Below are 17,429 nucleotides of genomic sequence, written 5' to 3'. Positions count from 1 at the left end.
GCTTCAGCACTCGGGGATGTGTGCAGGACATGAGTTCGTGGACAGATGAGCACCCATAGGGCTGAGGGATGCTCTCACTTGGTGGAAGAAGTGACAGACAGAGGAGAAAGGCTGCACAGAGCCAAGCCAAGAGCTTGACACAAGAAGTCATTCTCTTCTGCAAGAGATTTTGTACTCCCTGGTCTGGTGCTGTGCAGGCTCCTGCATGCAGGCCATGCACAGAAAACGATGGAGATAAAATGCAGTATTCCCATTCTGGAGGTAGGACAAGCCAAAGCACAGAAAATGCTAAACCACTTAACGGGATGCCAGCATGCTCTGTGTCACAGCTGTGAACTACTCTGCATCCACTGGGTAACCTGACCTTCCCAAAAAATTTCCTGAAGGAGGAAAACAACACAAACAGGGGCCTGACCCAGGCGGTCCCGCTCTGTTTTAACTCGCCTGGTGCGGCCACGGACAGAGCTCACCCCGGAGCACGTGTACCCACACACACCCCAGTCAAAGCACACTCTTGTTTTCCAGCCCAGCCAAGCAGACACTTTCCAGGAGAACAGCAAGAAATTACCAGGCTTGCCTTCCAGCTATTCATTACAAACTAAAACCTCCCCTACACCAGCCTGACCTCTCCCCAGCCCGCGCTCACCCCGAGGCTCTCCTAATCTTTGAAGAATCCCAGGGAGTTGAGAAGGAAGGGACAGCCTGGAGGGAGTAAGAAGCTCCACGGCAGGAGACCTCAGCATCAGCCTCTTTGTTTCTCATCACACCAACATTATAAATAGGCAACAACACCTAGGGAGAAACTACAGTGGAAATCTTGCATGCATTTCTTAGAACCAGCAATTATCCTTTCATCAGTCATTACCTGGAGCTGTTCTGGGGGGGAGGTTCAGGCTTATTTTAACACCTGGTTCAGGTCTAGGCAGAGCAAGCACAGCCTCTGGGAAGATTAAGCTGTTGAAGCACAAGGGTCATTTGTACAAGATGCAAAGGACAGGCAGAAACAACCTCCTTGAGGCCACAAAAGGTGCCACAGTGCTGAGTGACCTGCCCAGAGCCTCCTGCTCCCCTGCTCTTCCCCGTGCTCACAGCCTGGCAGATGTGCAGGGCAGGTCTTTTGGGAATCAGACATTACAAGTGAAATACTTTCTAGTCAATGCAGCCCTGGAAGACTGATTTTAAGCAGTACTGGTTCATGACTGGAATAAACATAACACACAACTAAAATGCATGTGTCACCTGTGATTTACCTACACCAGTACTGTGCACATCTTTTCCCTTAACACTGACCAACAACAGCAGCAGCAGCAAAGAGGAAAGAAGTTTCAGCCTTGGCTGCTCTGGATCCTGGAGCTTGGCATCCAATTTGGCAAGGCTGTTTGAAAAGGAGAGGATGGGTCTGCTCTTGCTGCCAGAGGAGACAGATCCCCAGTTGATTAACAACCAGACACTCCCTTCCCGCTCACCTGAGCGGCTCCCACACAGCCCTTGGAGCCAGGAATCTGGTGGGAGTTGGCAGATGGCCCTTCTCGACCTTTCTGCACTAAGTAAAGGCAAAAATCTCACTTTATCAGCCCAAAAAAAACCCCTAAATAGCTGCAGGTCCAGGTCAGGGGAACCGCAGCTTTGAAGAAGAGACTTCACAGCTAAGTTAATTTAAACAATAAAGTGGGAAATAAATTGGGAGAGAAGAGAGGATCCATCCACTTGGGCTTGGTTCCAGCTCCCAGTGCTGCACGCTCTCCCAGTCACACCTTTTCTGCTTTTCCCAGAGAAGCATTACAGATACACACCCTGCTTCCATCCCACAGCCACTGCAAAGGACAGCAGCACTGAACAGGCTCTGTAGTTAAATGGAACCCAAAACCATCTCAGATCAGGAAACCATAGTTTTGAAGCCTATAAACAAAGACCTTGAACTGCTTTTGAAGGATTTTATGGCAATTGCAGAGGACTCTACACAGGAGAAGAGGCTGCAGGCTCAGCTGTGGAAAGTAAAAAAGACTTCTGCTCAGCCTACTTAATGTGCTTTATTTTTAATACTGCTTTTGCTCCAAGAGCCAGAGAACAATTTGGAGAAAGAACGTCTTTGTTAGAGATTTCACGCCCCAGCCCTTTATTTAAGGTGCAAAAGCTCACAATAAATGTCACTAAGCCCTCCTACCCCTTTCCCACAGTGGTGCCCCAGCACAGTGAAGACCAAGTAGGAGTAATTACCAAATAGTTACTCCTCAACAATAAGAGGAGAAAAGTAAAAACCATGTACAAAAAAAAAACCCCTTAAATCCTCACCCATTCTTGCAATGCTCCATGAAAAACACACCAGGCAGGTAAAGCAGCCTGTGGCCCTGAGAGAAACGGGCACTGTGCATTTTCCAGGGATGTGTGCTGGGGAAAATGCTGCAGGAGACATCCCCAGTGAGGGGAAGGAAAAGAAGAGACTCGGTTCAACTTTCCCCCTGTGCACAGCAAGAATGAACAAGAGTGCCCTCGAGGGAAATGTAAGCAGCAGCTTCATCACCTGGAGGCAGTAAGGGCTCCCACAGCAACGGAAATGAAGTTGCAAAAGGAACAAGGTGAAAAAAGGGAGAAATTTAAATGGTTTTCAGCTGAAAATGCTTGGATGACCATCACCCTTATCCCACATCAAGCCTAGGGAAAGCAGCCTCCAGGACATCATCTTTATTCATTAAGAACCCTGAGTGTTCTCTTGGGATTTCATGAGTTTACTCCCTCAAGAGGGATTCTTCAATTAAATAAGCCAGGAAATAAACATCACATTCATCTTCATGTTGAAGGCTTTTTCTGGGAACAGCGAGGTGAGCGTCAGCCCATCAGTTTGAGGGATTTCCTTACAGCTGCCTTTCAAAGGGGGCTCCTGAAGACCTCTACCAGCAGCTCCCATTACTATTTCAACTAAATGAAAATAAATGGGAGGTGAGAAACTGAGGTGAAAGAAGATTTCGGAGTGTTGTTACACATAAGGTACTATGCTCTGGATCAGTGGTGTTCCTTTAGCCTTAGACCAGGTCTAATCCAGCTCAGATCTGCCAAAGATGAGCAGGAATTTAATACTCATTAACAAGAATACAGTTCACACAACAAGGATTGAGCTGTTCGTGCAAGTCAGGCATTTAGCTACTCTCAAACACTTGTAGGCATCCTGCACATCACACCATAGTGCAAAGCTGGTCCTGAGGGGCTACGTTTGCAGTGCAAAAGGGAAAGGAAGTAGGTTTATGGCCTGAAAATCCCCCATGGGAAAAACACCCAGCTTCTTTTGAGCCACGTTTCACATTGAAAGACCAGCAGCCTGTTGGCCAAGGGCTGAAGCACCTCGTGTGTTTTGTGTATCAACACCTTTACTCTGGAGCTGGAAGAGCCTGGCAAGCACAAGTTAATCAGTTCAGAAGCCAGAAAAAGTGGCAGCTTTGGCAGATCCCACTGTAATCAGCAGAAAACTCAAGAGGTGCTTCTCAAAGCACCCAGAAAGTTATCAATCTACTCCCTTGCTGAGATACATCCCACAGCAACTACAAAACACACCTTCATACTGGCCCGGGAGCTTGGCTCACAATCCCTTTCATTTCCTTTCCACTTTTGTGAATTACCAATGAATGCAACTTTTCTTTTCCTCCTTCTAACCCCAAAGGGAGCTGCATTTTAAGGAGCTCTGGAGGTCTCCAGAGGAGGAGGCTTCTCTTCTCTCCTCAGCAGAAGTGAATGGATGTCAGTGTTTCTGTCAGGCACTGCCCAACTAAGTATCTTTGGGGTGTAAATCAAGACTCCCTGCAAAGCTTCAGTCTGAAATCCTGCTGTTCTCTAGTGTCACCAGGGCCAGCAGACAACACAGGGGGAGATGCTGGCTGCTACCCAGCCACCTTCTCACTGCAGTAATTAACCTCAAGCAAGCACTGGCACGAAGCTCCTGCTCTTGCATGACTGCAAGCATTCCTCCCCCAGAGTTTATCATAAAGCACCAGCTTATCCATAAACATCTCAAGGAAGGGCTGGCCTGGGTTCACCTTCATGCAAGGAAGATGTCAGGCTCTGGCAGGGAGCCAGCCATTCATGTTTCCTTAAACCTTGTCAGCTCTGACTCAAACGACCTTTTGGGGTGGGGGGGGAGAATCTCCCATCACACCCCTTCCTCCCCCTCCACCCACTGTGGTACTTAATCACAGCAGGATCACAGGGGACAATTTCCATGGTGGTGGTGAGTCATGGTCCCCTGTCCCTCTGCTCTCTGCACAGCCCCTCTGCAGCAGAGGCATGTTCCCATTTCCAGCTGGCCTGGAGCCTCCAGGAAGGAGAGGAAAGAACTTGGAGCTGAGCAGCAGTGGGGCAGGTTTAAGAGCCTGCACCACAACATGGACCTTTGCCCTCCAAGCCAGGTAGGACAGCCACTTTTTGGGATTTTGACAAGTCCAGACCGTCCAGCAACAGCAGTGTCCTCCCAGCACACAGCACCCACAATTCTACTCTCCAAAACCTGAGCCATGCTTCATCTTGGTGCCATGATGTATTTTACATCGAATTCATGCAGTGGCCCAAGGTCACGATTAAAAGCAAGAAAAAAAAAATTCCCTCTCCATACTCCTCAGCATCTCCTAAAACCCATTTAATTTTCCTCCCTGGAGCTGTTTGTCATATTTCTGGCACTCAGACCCGGGTCTGACATGGAAACCTTCAAGTGACTTTTCCTCCTCTTGCAGCCTTTCTCCCCCACCAATTCTGAAAAGAAAAATCACTTTTCCCCAAGGAGGCAGGAACAGACAAGGTACCAGCAGGAGCAACTCCCATCCAACCCCTCCAGCAGATAACAGGACACAGCCATGGTGGGAGCCCTGACCTGCCTTGCTGATGAAGCCATTAAGATTAGGCTGCTGCTGGCACTAAGATGACATGAGGAGAGGGCTTAATATCCTCACACCAGCTGGGTGGCCAGCCCAAATCATTCTGGAGCTTATTTGCTGGCTGTGAATATTCCTCCTTCTCTCCTTCCCACAGGATTTTAACACCCCTGTGAGGAGAGCAAGCTCCCGGCCAGCAAACAGCAAAAGGCTGCTTTAATTAACCGACCCTCTCCCAGGTGCCACAGCCTCGCCAAACGCTGGAGAAACCCGATTCCAGCTGGTAATTAAGCACTTACGGCTGGAGAAGGACGAAGCCAGCAGGAGCAAAGGAAGGGGCTGACACCACAACCCCCTGTGCCAGCCCCTGCCGTGCTCCCAATGCCATCAGCACCCCAGACACCCACGAGAACCCGGAGGGACAAAAGCTTTTAGCGGCTGTGAGTCCCTTAAATTAAACCTTAATTGGTCCAAGAGCTCTCAAGATTGATACACAGAGGAAGGAGAGGCCTTGATTGCCAGCCAGAAAAAAGCCCTGCTGTCAGACATGCCTGGGAGGGTGTTGCTACCTGTGCTGTTTTCACTGGTATCCAAGGAATTTGGGAAGCCTGGCTGCCAGGTACACTGGCCTGATCCTGCACTTGCCCTGCTGACCACACTGGCTCCCAAGAATTTCTCTCTTCTATCCTTTCAACCAGAGTCAACTTCAAAAGGAGGAAATTAACGATTCCCTAACATTTAATCTTGTTTCTATTGCCCGACCTACCAAAACAAAGGAGTTAAAAGCAAAGAACTGACTCTCACCAGGAGCATAAACAGGTTATTACAGCAATTACATGCAATAAGGCCATGTAAAAAGGGGAAGCCACTAAAACCCACTGAAGCTTTAGGATTGTGCTGCTCTTGGGACCAGCTGGGTTTGTGATGTATTGCAAAGGTGACAGGGAAGCAGAGGGTCTGTGAGCCCAGAGAAAATCCACACCAGGTGAAGCATCTGCCACCTTCAACACACATGCAAATTCTGGTACCAACCCTGCAGAAATGACAGCACAATCCCATCTCCCTGGGTACCGAGGGCAAACAGACTCCGGAGAGAGAAGGTCAACTTAGACCAGCTCGGTTTTAACAGTACTGAAGTCTTCCCATTTTATTCCAAGCTCTGTCTCCCAGCACAGCAGCTCTGAAGGCTGCAAGCCCCCAGGTGAGCCAAACTCAGCAGCTTGCAGGCGTACAGGGCAGCTGGGTTAGCTCTGGCCTAAAGCCAGAAAGTTGCCACAGAAATGACAAAGAGGAGGAGAAGCTCCTGAGGAAAGCTGATCTTTGAAAAATCCCTCTCCAGAGAAGCAGTGAGTGATGGAAAAGCCACACTGCAGGCTGGCCCTTGGTCACAGGGGGAGTGAGCACAAAGCAACCCACCCACCAGCACATCCCTGCCAGCTGGGCTGTTTCTAAGAGACACAGCAGATGCCACCTACGCTGGTGAGGGCTCAGCTCCCCACGTGCGGCCCCAAGAGGCTTTGCCCACACAGCTCTTGTGCCCCGGGCAGTAGCAGATATTTCACTGCTGCTGGTACAGCACAGCTTTAGACTGCTGGCACTCAGAGAGAACAAATTCATGAAGGGTGTTTGGCAGACTCAGACGAGTGCTACAGCAAGTGGATCAGAGACAATCCTGGGGACTAAAGTGTGTCTTTGAAGCATCTAACAGAAGGGTATCGGCATTGGTACAGCCTGGGTACATTTGGAGTCAGGCACCTTGCAAATTGCAGTGACAAATGAGCCCTTACTCCAGCAGAGAGAGCGAAAAAGTCACCTGTGAAGTCACAGAACATCTTTGACACTGCTTCCCTCTGAGCTGAGCAAAGTCTGAGAGAACACTCCATGTCCAGAGGGACATTTTGCAGATGAATAGGAGCAGCAGAGGAGGTGGCAGAGAGGGGGCTGGCAGCCCTGCTATTACAATGGCAATTCCCTCTGACTTGCCAGCATTAGAGACCAAACATCCATAGTCACCCTTTGTCTTTTATAGGAAGACCTTCACGACAGACTTGCTGTTTTTCAAGGAGCTTTAAATGCACCAGTTGAAAGTTTTAGAGCGCAACCTTGAATTTCTCATGGCTGTATTTCCCATTTTGGGGTGAGGCCTTGCTAAGTGTCCCCCTTTGAGAGGCAGGTACCCTGTAAGGGGAATGGCACCTACATAATGGGATGAGTTTCCACAAGTGACTCAACTTTTAGGGAAAATCTAAGTAGTAACAGCAAAGAGCACAATATAGTTAATATTACAACAGGCAGGAGGTTTTCCCTTCTCTGTGTTAACCAGGGCCTCCTGCTCTGTCATTAAATGAGTGGATTTTGTTCCACACTTCCAGCAAGGTCCACTAAAAGGATTTTAGAAGCAGAGCAGCACTTCCTCACTAGCATGGTCTACAATGTAACGAAGAAAGGATTTCTGTTACCTGTCCAAGGTCCAGGGTGACGTTGACCTGGTTGAACTCCAGTCCCCGGGAAAGAGGGGGGCTCTGCCACCAGCGCTCTGTCCCATCAATGGCATTTGTGATGGGGTGGGCCTTGTTGCTGTTTGCAGAGGAGCAGATGTCGCAGTACTGGCCCTGGTGGAAAGTACAAAAACAACATTTAACTCTGGCCAGAAAAACACGGTACAAAGCAGACAGATATCACAGCAATCCAGAAAACACAGGGTGTAAGCCTGCTAAAGCAAATCAAGAGACGGAAATTTCTGTTTGCACCAACTTAAAGTGCGGATGCAAAAAGGTACATGAAAAGGCTCAAAACCCCCACAACCACCCAGTGCGGAATTTGGGCTGCTCTAAGCAGCATCCCTCCTGAATTTCAGATATGCAGTGAACATTGGCAAAGGATCCCAGACTCAAAGGACTAGTTATCAGAAGCAGCGGAAGGAGTATCTGAGGGAGAAGCTGCACTGCCAGTGAAGAGCAGTGGCTCAAACTCCGTGGCCAGCAGCTCCTCTGCTGAGGCTGCCACTCACACCCACCCCTGCCGAGCCCAGAGATCCTGACCTGAACCATTCAGTCACTTCTATGGGCTCAGACTGGCAGCTCCTCTGCCCAGCTCCCTGCAATCTGTTTCTTGTCCACCTATTCATTTCACAATATAGTTCTTTCAGCTATGTTCTCAAGCTTAGTCTCGCAGCCAAGTTCCTTTTGCTGATGATGCTGCAATGCAAGGCCAGAAAGGGACAGCCCCAGCTGTCAGCTGGCCAGGGCCTGCCATCACTTCTCTGCCTTGCTTTTGTGGCCAGGGTGGTTTTGTCAGCTCCATGGACACGCTGCCAGAGAAAACAACGCTGCAACTTTAACAGCACCTCCTGAGCAGGATCAGACAAAGACCTGAGCTGTTAGGGGCAATTCTTTCTCTCTCATTAACGGACAAATGAATGTGACCCATGCTCAAAGAAACCTGCAAAGAGCCCTGAAAACTGGCAAATTGTTTTGTGTAGCCACTGTTGTGTCACTTGAATTGCTGCTGCAAACAGCCGGGAAGGGAGCTGTGTTACAGGCAGTTTTCCTTTTAAAGGCGCAGTTATCCCCAGTTATCCCCAGGCAGGAATGCTGCCCTTGCCTGTCCCAGCTGCAGCCAGCGTTAATATTACACCAGGTACAAGATCTCAAGACAAGTAATCCCCTTGCTACCCCTACAAGGGCTGAGGCAAGGCAGAGCCACTGCAGACTGTGTGATTTTCCAGATGCTCCAAACTCTGGAGGAATCTCAGTGCAAAGGAAACAGATTTCACAGCATTATTCCTCACTGCCACCTGCTTTGTTACTTGCAGGCAGTTCTCCAACACAAATTGCCCTGAACAAGAACACTTTTAAATTATTTCCTCTAGAGATATGGAAATAGAGACAGGCAAGCACAAAGCCAAAGAAAAGGGGAGCTGAAACCATCCAGGTAACCCTGACATTCATGCAGGGAGCACTCAGTGTACAGAGAGGTCACAAGGCTGGTTTGGACATGCTTTGAGCCAGGAGGGAGAGTAGACCAGATAAAACTGACCCAACTCTTCAGCTCAAACCTTTAATTGGAACCGGTGCAACAGGTTGTGTGGAAATTTCTGCTGCACAACACACAACACTGAGGTGGGGGGGGAGAGCGAGGCAAGATTAAAAAATGGGCATAAGTAACAAAAAAAATAAAGTGCTTTCATGCTTTAAATTCTTGCCACAGATGTAAAAAGCATTTTGAACCCAAAGGTCACATTGATGGGAGACAGTGAACTCAAGTTGAGTAAGAGTGGAGTAAAAATTAGGATCAGCTGCTCCACATTTATAATGCTGCTGTTGTCCCTCCCTGGGCAGCCTGCTGGGCTGGGAACACATCAACAGCTGAACCAGGTTTGCTGTTCAAAGTGTGATTAGCCTCTCTGATGCACCAGTTGCTCATTAGTTGTTTCATTAGAGCCAGACCTAAACCTGACCTGAAACATTTCCAGCTATTTGTGTTTTAGAGCAACTCAGCCTCCTGCACATTGTGTTAGGTTCTCTACAGGGAATTTCTGACATCAGCAAGAGGATTTTAATTAAAAAGCAATTGTGAGCTGCAGGCTTAGCAGAGACAGCAGGTTGCCAGAGCAGGAGAGGCGTGGACACTACAAAGGTATGGCTACAGAAAGAACTTCAGCAATGCAAGGAGTTGCAAGGCGGCTCAGAGAACATAAAACTGCCACTATCAGAGCAAACTGCAAAGAGGGAGAGATAAGGAGGAGGTTTGAATGAGGGGCAGCTTCCAGAGACCTGCAAGGCCTGATCCTTCACAGGTCAGTGGGAACTTTGAAGTTTCCTCTGAGCATAAAGACAAGCTGGGCACCCTGCTGGCACCGCTCTCAGGGGACACAGGTGGCTTTGTCCCAGTTTACCTGACCCTGCCATGACCCACCACCAGCTCCCCTCACCTGATTTATCAGAAAGCCACAGGGAGCATGGGGCTGCTGGGGTTGAGGTAAAAAGGGCAGGAAACGGGGTGTAAAAAGTACTGTTTCAGACAAAGTGCCTGCTTGCAAGCTGCTCCCTGGGCTGTCCCTGCAGATCAGCTGCTCACATGGAGTTAAGCAGGCACTGCCTCACCAGGTGTCTTTTCTGCGGGCAACAACAACTTGTTCCAAAACTGTGTTTTCAGCCACAGTCAAACCACTGAAATGCAACACTATCATAGATGTAAACACAGAAGAGACACGTGCAGAGAGCTACAGCACCAACTGTCACCTGGAGCACTGAGAGCCCGATTCCCTCTGCCACACAGAGCTACACACCAAAGACACAGCATGGCATAAAGAGGCACCAGGACAAATGGTCACCGACACCACAGCATATCAAAAGAGAATGTCACTTAACCCTGAGACACTGAGGAATGAAACAGCTTCAGATTTCATCTGTTACCAATACCTGAAAGAGCGAGAGGACCAGAGCTCTGGTCAGTGCCCACGCTCCTCAGGCAAGGATAGCTCAGGGCTGCAGTTCAGCGTGCAAAGCAGTGCTCTGAACACAGGGCTGGGGTGAAGACAGGCTTCAGAGAAAGGCACAAGCAGCACTGACTTGAAATCGGTCAAATTTGTTGTATGTTCTGAAATTCTGAGGTCTATAATTGCTTCAGTTAATGCCAGTAACCTGCCTCACTGTTACACTCCTAATCTGAAATAATCATCTACAACCCTGCCCCACCCCAGGAGCAGTGCATGATCCCTGCTGGTTTTGGAATAGCCCTCAGGCACAGGGGTGGGATGGGGAACATGAGCACATGGCTGTGCCTTTGCAGAGCTGCCTGTTTTGGAAGACAGATAGTTACAAGCATCTCCAGTAAAGCTTAATCAAAAAAAGAAGCCTGTGATCTCTCTTTTGCCTCATCCTCAAGACATTATCATTAAGGCAGGTCTGCCCACGCTGAGGAGTGCGTTTGACAAGGGAAGCAAACCTCCATGGCAAGTTCCTTTCAGCACACCTCAGCATTGCTGTGCCTCACATCCTTCCAGACTGAAAAGCCCCCCACAGTTGGAAATGCAGTCTTCTGCCAAAAAGCCCTGAATAAAGCAAAGGAAACTCCTTGAAAAGGTTTACAGCCTTCCCAGAAGCTGTGCCAAAACCACTTCAAGCTTCTTTAGGGCAGCATTACTTCAGAAAACTTAATGATTATTGGCACTTTAAGACCATCATGTTTAAAAGTCAGTGAACTCCCTTTTCTGAAATCTTCTACAATGTCAAATTAAACCAGCAGAAAACAGAGAACTGACTGAACTAATTTATTAGATGATTGTATTAATGTTTATCCTGGGTCTTTAATCAAGCAAATGTCCCTTCACCAACAGAATATGCGGATGTCTCTTGGAGGGTCCCAAGCAGCACTGTTCCAGTATTCCTGATGAAAACTCCTTATGCCACAGCCACATCACACATGAGCAGCATGGAGCAGGTGAATGGAGAATGGAAGGGACTCTGGGCTGGTGGGACACGCAGGCAGCAAGAACATGCATGTGGAGTTCATTATTGCTGTTTCAGTCCTCTCAAATTGAACACTTCCCTCCCACCTCCCCTCCTTGCTTTAGTCACTGGGTGGTGCCAAGACTCCTAAAGGGGATGAATTGGGAACTCTGACCTCTGCCCTGATGCCTCCCTTTTCCTCCCCTCCCTTTTAGGTGCTGCCTGTGGTCATGGAAAGGAGCCACTACAAAAGGACTTTTCTAAAGCTTTCAAACTGAGCGAAGCCCGCTGGCCTGGGAAGTGGTGCTCAGATCAAAGCCCCCTGTGCCAGAGCTGCACAGGGGACAGGAGGGGGTCACCGCAGAATTCCACAGCTCAGGAGCTGTGTTTGGCAGTGGGGGCATGCTGGGGCTGCCCCCACAGCTGGTACAGCCTGAAGGGTTTCCTTCAGTCACCAGCATCCTTAGTGCTGCATGTCATGCTGAGCTAGCAGGGTGGCCAGAGCACAGATGGACACATGTGGAGTGATAAATGCATACCCACATTTGCCAGCTTTTCCAAGCAGCCTTATCCTCCCAGTTTTGCTTGGCACATTATTCACCTATTTGTTTGCAAGTGCACCGAGTAGCAGTTACTTCTTCACCTTTCCTTACTGCTTTGCCTCACTGGAGGCACAGTTACTACATGGAACTCCCTGTAAGCCTCCTGCTACTGGGACTTAAAGCTGCCTCGAGTTACACTATTTTACAGTGCAGTGAAGTGAAGTGAAACATCGCTTTAAAAGGTGGCAAAACTCGGAGGAGGATACGTCAGGTTTTTGCCATCCAGTGACATCTTCAACCATTTATAATACACAGACAGCAAAATTCCATGTCATAACCGCACAATAGCCGGAAAATTCCGAGTGCAGCAATAACTCAGGAGAATGCGGACAGAATGCGAAAAACGCTTCAGAGACGATCTTGTAACAAAGCCACCCCCACCAAAAGGCCGAGAAAGGCTCGGTCTGAGAAAGTGACAGTTTTCCTTTGCTCATCCATGTTGTTACACACAACAGGGACAGCCCATTGCTCCACTGCAACAGGTGACTGGCACCACGACCCTCACAAGCAGCACGCAGAAAACACTGAGCAGCAGCTGGTGAATCTGTGGCTGGCTGCCTTCAGGGGGGACACTGGGTCCGCGGTTCCTGCAACTAAACCTGGTGTTTTACAAGCCTGTGTACAACTGTTCTTTCCTCCCTTCAAGGGAGCCATAGCTGTTACACTGCACTGCAGCTTTCACCGTCTACATTCCTGGCTGCAAGCTCCCTCTGGGCAGCTTAAAATGGGACCCCTGAGGTAAGTCACCTGACATTCGCTTGTAAAATCCACCCTCCTAACTTTCCCCTCTGCTCATCCCAATGCCCCACCGAAAACACGGGGAACGGTGGAGTTAAGACACATCAAGGTAAATATTATCACGTTCAAGACACATCAAAGTAAACATTAAACATTATTCCCTGAGTAGCAAAGGGAGTTTGGGTGCTGGTTTTCCCGGGATTTTAAAAACATAAAGGACCCAAAACTTTAAAAATAATGCCCCGGGAACTCAGCGAGCCGCCTTTCATGCGAGCAACTCCTGGCAAGGCTGGGACAGAGACCGAGCACGTGCGTCCCACGGCCCCGCCGCTCCGGGGCGGACCTGGGCAGGGGGATGCCCAGGGACCACCCCTCCCTGAGCCCCCAGCACTGACCCACCCGCGGCTGCTGCACCAGCTCTGCCCGAGGCAGCCGCTGATGCGTGGGAAAACGCGCGGAGCGGGGCCCTGCCCGCCCAGCCCCGGGCTGCCCCCGCCGCAGCCCCTGCGCTCCGCGGCGACACCGAGAACCGGGGGCGCACAAAGGGGGCTCGGACCCGAGCGCACCCCCGGCCGCGCCGCCCCGGCGAGGCTCCGCCAGCCGCCCGTGCGTGCGCGGGCTCCGTCCCCTCCTCCCCCGCCCCGGCCGTACCTGGATAGTCTGGTTGGGGTCCCCCCCGGCCACCGGGCCCCCCACCAGCTTGCAGTACAGATCCTCCACGGCGCGGCGGCCGCCGGCGCCCGTCGCCTCCTCGCCGCAGGTGGCGGTGGCGGAGATGCGGGTGCCCTCGGCCAGGTTGAAGTAGGGCGGGTGGAGGCTGTGCCCGTTCACATCGCTGGGGAAGGAGGCGGGCGGCCCGGGCGGCGGCGGCGGGCAGCGCCAGCAGCAGCGGCAGCAGCAGGAGCCGCGCACCGCCCCGCTCCGCCGCCCTCGCCATCTTCGCTCGGCGGGGCCGGGCAGCGCTGCGGCACCGACACCGGTACCGGCTCCGTTCCCCCGGCTCCGCTGCCGCCGCCCCGCTCGGCTCTACCCCGCGCCGCCGCCGCCGCGGCTACTTCAGCCCCGGCAGCGGGGAGGGGCCGTGGCAGCCCCGCCGCCCCGATTAACCCTTTGCCGCCCCGGGAGCCCCCCTCTGCCCAGCCGGCCTCGCCCCGGCACCCACCCCCCCCGGCCCCGCCAGAGCGAGGGGAGGCCGAGTGGGGCGAAGGGATGCCCCCCTTCCCAAATAAACGGGGACGGGATCCCCCGGGAACAATGTGCCCATTGTATCTGCGGGGCTGCGCTGCCCGCGGCGGCTCGCTGGTGTTTTAGTACGTTAAACTCCATTAACCGATAGATCGGGTTATCTACAGGAAAAAACTCTATTACTAATTAACAAAGCGGGAAGGCTTAACCAAACCCAGTTCGCTCTCCTGGAGGTATGCTGTGGGTTCGCAATTAATTTGGGCAGTGAAAATTTTACTTCCACTTTCCCCGGAAAGGATGGCTTTGGGGAAATGACTTTACCTTCTCACCTAAGGGTGAAGGAAGCAGCTCAGCGATAACCCAGCTCTCCCATCCCTCCGTGGTGTGACTTGCAGGGACACACACACTGCCAGGTGTGTACATGCTGCTGGGGGGAAGACATTTTACAGATAAAATCCTGAACATAAATAAAGAGCAACACATAAATTAACTCATCAAACCACTGCTTCGATTTTCCAGCAAGCACGGGCTATTTTTAAATCCAAGAATTAAATGATACACACAAAATGTTGTGCCTGAACTGGACAAGACTTTCTTTAAACTAGGACATACCAAGAGACCAAGTCTGGACTCCAAACAGTTGGATTGTTGCGGTATTTGAACCCCACAGGAAGCAAAACAAGCTCTTGAGCATGTCCAGGTCTTCGCAGGCTGCTGCGGGGCATTTGCTCTTTGCATCGCATCATCCTCTTTGTTTCTTTTTTTCTGCGGACAGCCTAAGAGGTACCAGAACTCTTGGAAAAGTTACTGCCTTAAGTATGAAAAGCTTTTTAAAAAAACCCCAACAAACCCAAAAACTCATTATGATGCGCGTGGTTCAAATATGTAGTTCCACAAACCGAATTCACACATGCCGTGTACCAGCCAGGCTCTGCAATTACCCCGATTTTAGCACTTTCAGGGGGGTTTGAAAGATCCCTCTTACTGTGCCTGGAGCACTGTAAATGTAGGTGAGTGTATATATCGATTTATTGTAACGTTTCCACAGGGCGCTGCAGGCAGTGGGACTGTCACAGCCCCCCGGGCGGGTGCCGCTTGGGAATGCTGGTGGGTGCCAGCATCGGGAGGTGGAGGAGTGCGGGAGCCCTCATGCCATCGGGAGCCGGGGAGCCACCCAGTGCCAGCTGTTTCTCGGGGATCACATTGTCATGACATCAGGACTTGTGAACGCAGGGCGGTGAGAGGTGCCTGGTTCCACATGGTGAGGAAGCACTGAAGCACGGCCGCCAAGCCCATTCAGTTAGAAAGACTTCCTAAAGCGCTTTCAGACATCTTTTAACCCCTTCCTGCTCGCCCGTCTCTTTGGAGACCTTTCTCCTGGTTTCCCCACTTCATGCAAGATCTTATCGCTCCGCGGATGAATGTATCCTTTAAAAGCTAAATAGAACCTTTAAAAACAAATTCTTATCACGAGAACAGGCAGTCTTCGCCCTTTAAACCGTGCTTGAAAATGGGTAGGTTCCTCTGGGAACAGCCACCTTTGAAAATACTTGTGCTCTGCAGTAATGGTTAACTAACATGTTTATGCACGGGAGACCAATACTCCGCAGGACAGGAATTAAAACTTCCTTAAACTTTATCAAATGCCTTATTTAATTAGCTACTTACACCCCACGGCACCTGTAAATATGTAAAAAGAGTTAACAAGGAGAGCAGGGCACAGATTAGGGAAATAACTTTCTCCCACCCCCACAAGAGTTTCAGGGCAAAACACTTGGGCCAGTCTAATTAATATCTGTAATCCCTCTAGTGGTAATATAATTAATCTCCCTTCCAAAATGCAATTAAGGAAAGTGAAATCACAGTTAGCACGTGGGTTTTGTGGCACAGACTCAGGAGCACCATGCAGAAAAAATGACCCTCTACTGTCTGAACTGGCCTCCAGTCGACTGCAGAGCTTCTTTCAAGGACAGTTTGAAGACTGAAATCATACTTAGGCCACCTGTAACTGAGGGGATCTGAAGCTGTCCACGAAGCAATGGAAATGGTTTAAAGAAAGAGCATTCTGAGGGTCTTTTTCCAGCTCAGGAAGAAAAGGTCAGAGGGTTTCTAACATTGCTAAACATCCAATTTAGAGGTTAACCAAAAAGTTGAGGTTAACAACTTGAACTCCTTCCCTGATGCCATCTCTTTTCAGCCATACTCAGGGAAAAAAGTCATATTTGCTAATTTGGACTGGACACGAGTCCCATCTGGTCTAACATCTCACCTGAGAGTCACCAGCAGCAAACATTTCCAGTGAAAACCCCCGTGGGTGGGCAACGAATACTCTGCTCCCAAAAAAGATGTTGCCTGATTTATAACAGCTAGAACTTAGCTTGAGCAGTGAAGCTTTTCTTCCATTTAAGAGGTTTTTCTAAGCATAAATTTCAACATCCCTGGACATTTGCCATTCCTTTACTGCTCTGATCCCTCTTTGAATTTTACTGGTTTCTTGAGCTTTGCAACGGTGCTTCTTGGCTCGGCTTCACAAAGCTGGTCACAGTGACATGCTCTCAAATAAGAGGTGTTGAAGCAGAAGAGACTTTTCATTTTAAATCAAATCCACTACCAGTGAATGCAGAAAGAACCGGGGAAAAAAAAAAGTCCAGCCTGTATCAGTCCTACTCCAATCTTCTCTGAGCCAACATGTAGTAACACGACCTCAGCCATGCTGTTACCCATCTGCATCCACTAAAGACATCTGAGTCCCACTGAAGGTTTTACTTTTGCCTCCCTAAAAACTGCAGGACCATGAGGTGCTTGCCAGAAGCTGCCACCAGAAACAACAAGCTCTTTCTTCAAGCAAGCTGTAGAGTGACAGAAGAGCTTAAAAGAGGTCTGAGAACAAATTGAGTGTATGGGCTCCAAACAACTTATCTTGATGAGGAAAAGCAGTTCTTAAATCTGAACAAAGATTCTGCAAGTTACAAGTGAGAGTTTTCCTGTCTACCCAGACCCTTTTAACCTACAGCAGGAGCACAGGGAAGCATCCCACAGCCAAGAAGCGAGGCCTGCCGAGTAAATCAGTGGTGACACAGACACATTCTGCTTGCTGTGAATAAATTATCTGGTTTTATATTGTCTATTACACAGAGAAATGAAAGAACTTCTCCTCACTCCAGGAAAAGCAACATGTGGCCTATGGAGAAAGACTTGTTGCCTTCACTTACAGTATTTCCTACCAAGGCACCACCACAGCCAGAGCAGTCACTGGGAGCAGGGCCTGAGCCAAGAGAAATAAGTGAGCATATGGTTCCTGTATGGTGTAGGGTCAGGAACATGTTATCTTAGGGAAGATTTAATCACTTTCCTGCTACCCTGCTGCAGGCTGTGTGAAGGAATGTGTTTCCTGAGCTGTGCTCTGTGCTGACCCAAGAACTTCACACCAAGCTCGCCATTTATAAGCGTGTTGTGTCTTGACACAAGTGTGTCAGGAGCAGCTACCAGGAGCTAAGAACTAATTCCAGATGAGCTGGAGTTGGACTAACACAAGCCAGAAGTGCAATCAATATCCTTCAAGCACATCTACAGCTTTATAATTTTACAGTCTCCACAGG

General features: G+C 49.8%; 1 protein-coding gene across 1 annotated transcript in view; it reads right to left on the bottom strand.

Moving 5' to 3' along the window:
* Positions 1 to 13,667, bottom strand: part of LAMA5 (laminin subunit alpha 5) — an 85,191-nt gene extending 71,524 nt beyond the window's left edge. Inside the window, 3 exon segments of the mRNA XM_039563188.1 lie at positions 7,313 to 7,465; positions 13,297 to 13,503; positions 13,505 to 13,667. Coding sequence (XP_039419122.1) covers positions 7,313 to 7,465; positions 13,297 to 13,503; positions 13,505 to 13,582 — 438 coding nt within the window. The 5' untranslated portion in view covers positions 13,583 to 13,667.
* Between the last annotated feature and the right edge of the window lie 3,762 nt (positions 13,668 to 17,429).

Source organism: Corvus cornix, chromosome 20, assembly GCF_000738735.6.
Source record: "Corvus cornix cornix isolate S_Up_H32 chromosome 20, ASM73873v5, whole genome shotgun sequence".
Lineage (NCBI taxonomy): Eukaryota > Metazoa > Chordata > Aves > Passeriformes > Corvidae > Corvus > Corvus cornix.
Note: the sequence above shows the minus strand (reverse complement) of the source record. Positions and strands in the feature narration are given on the sequence as shown.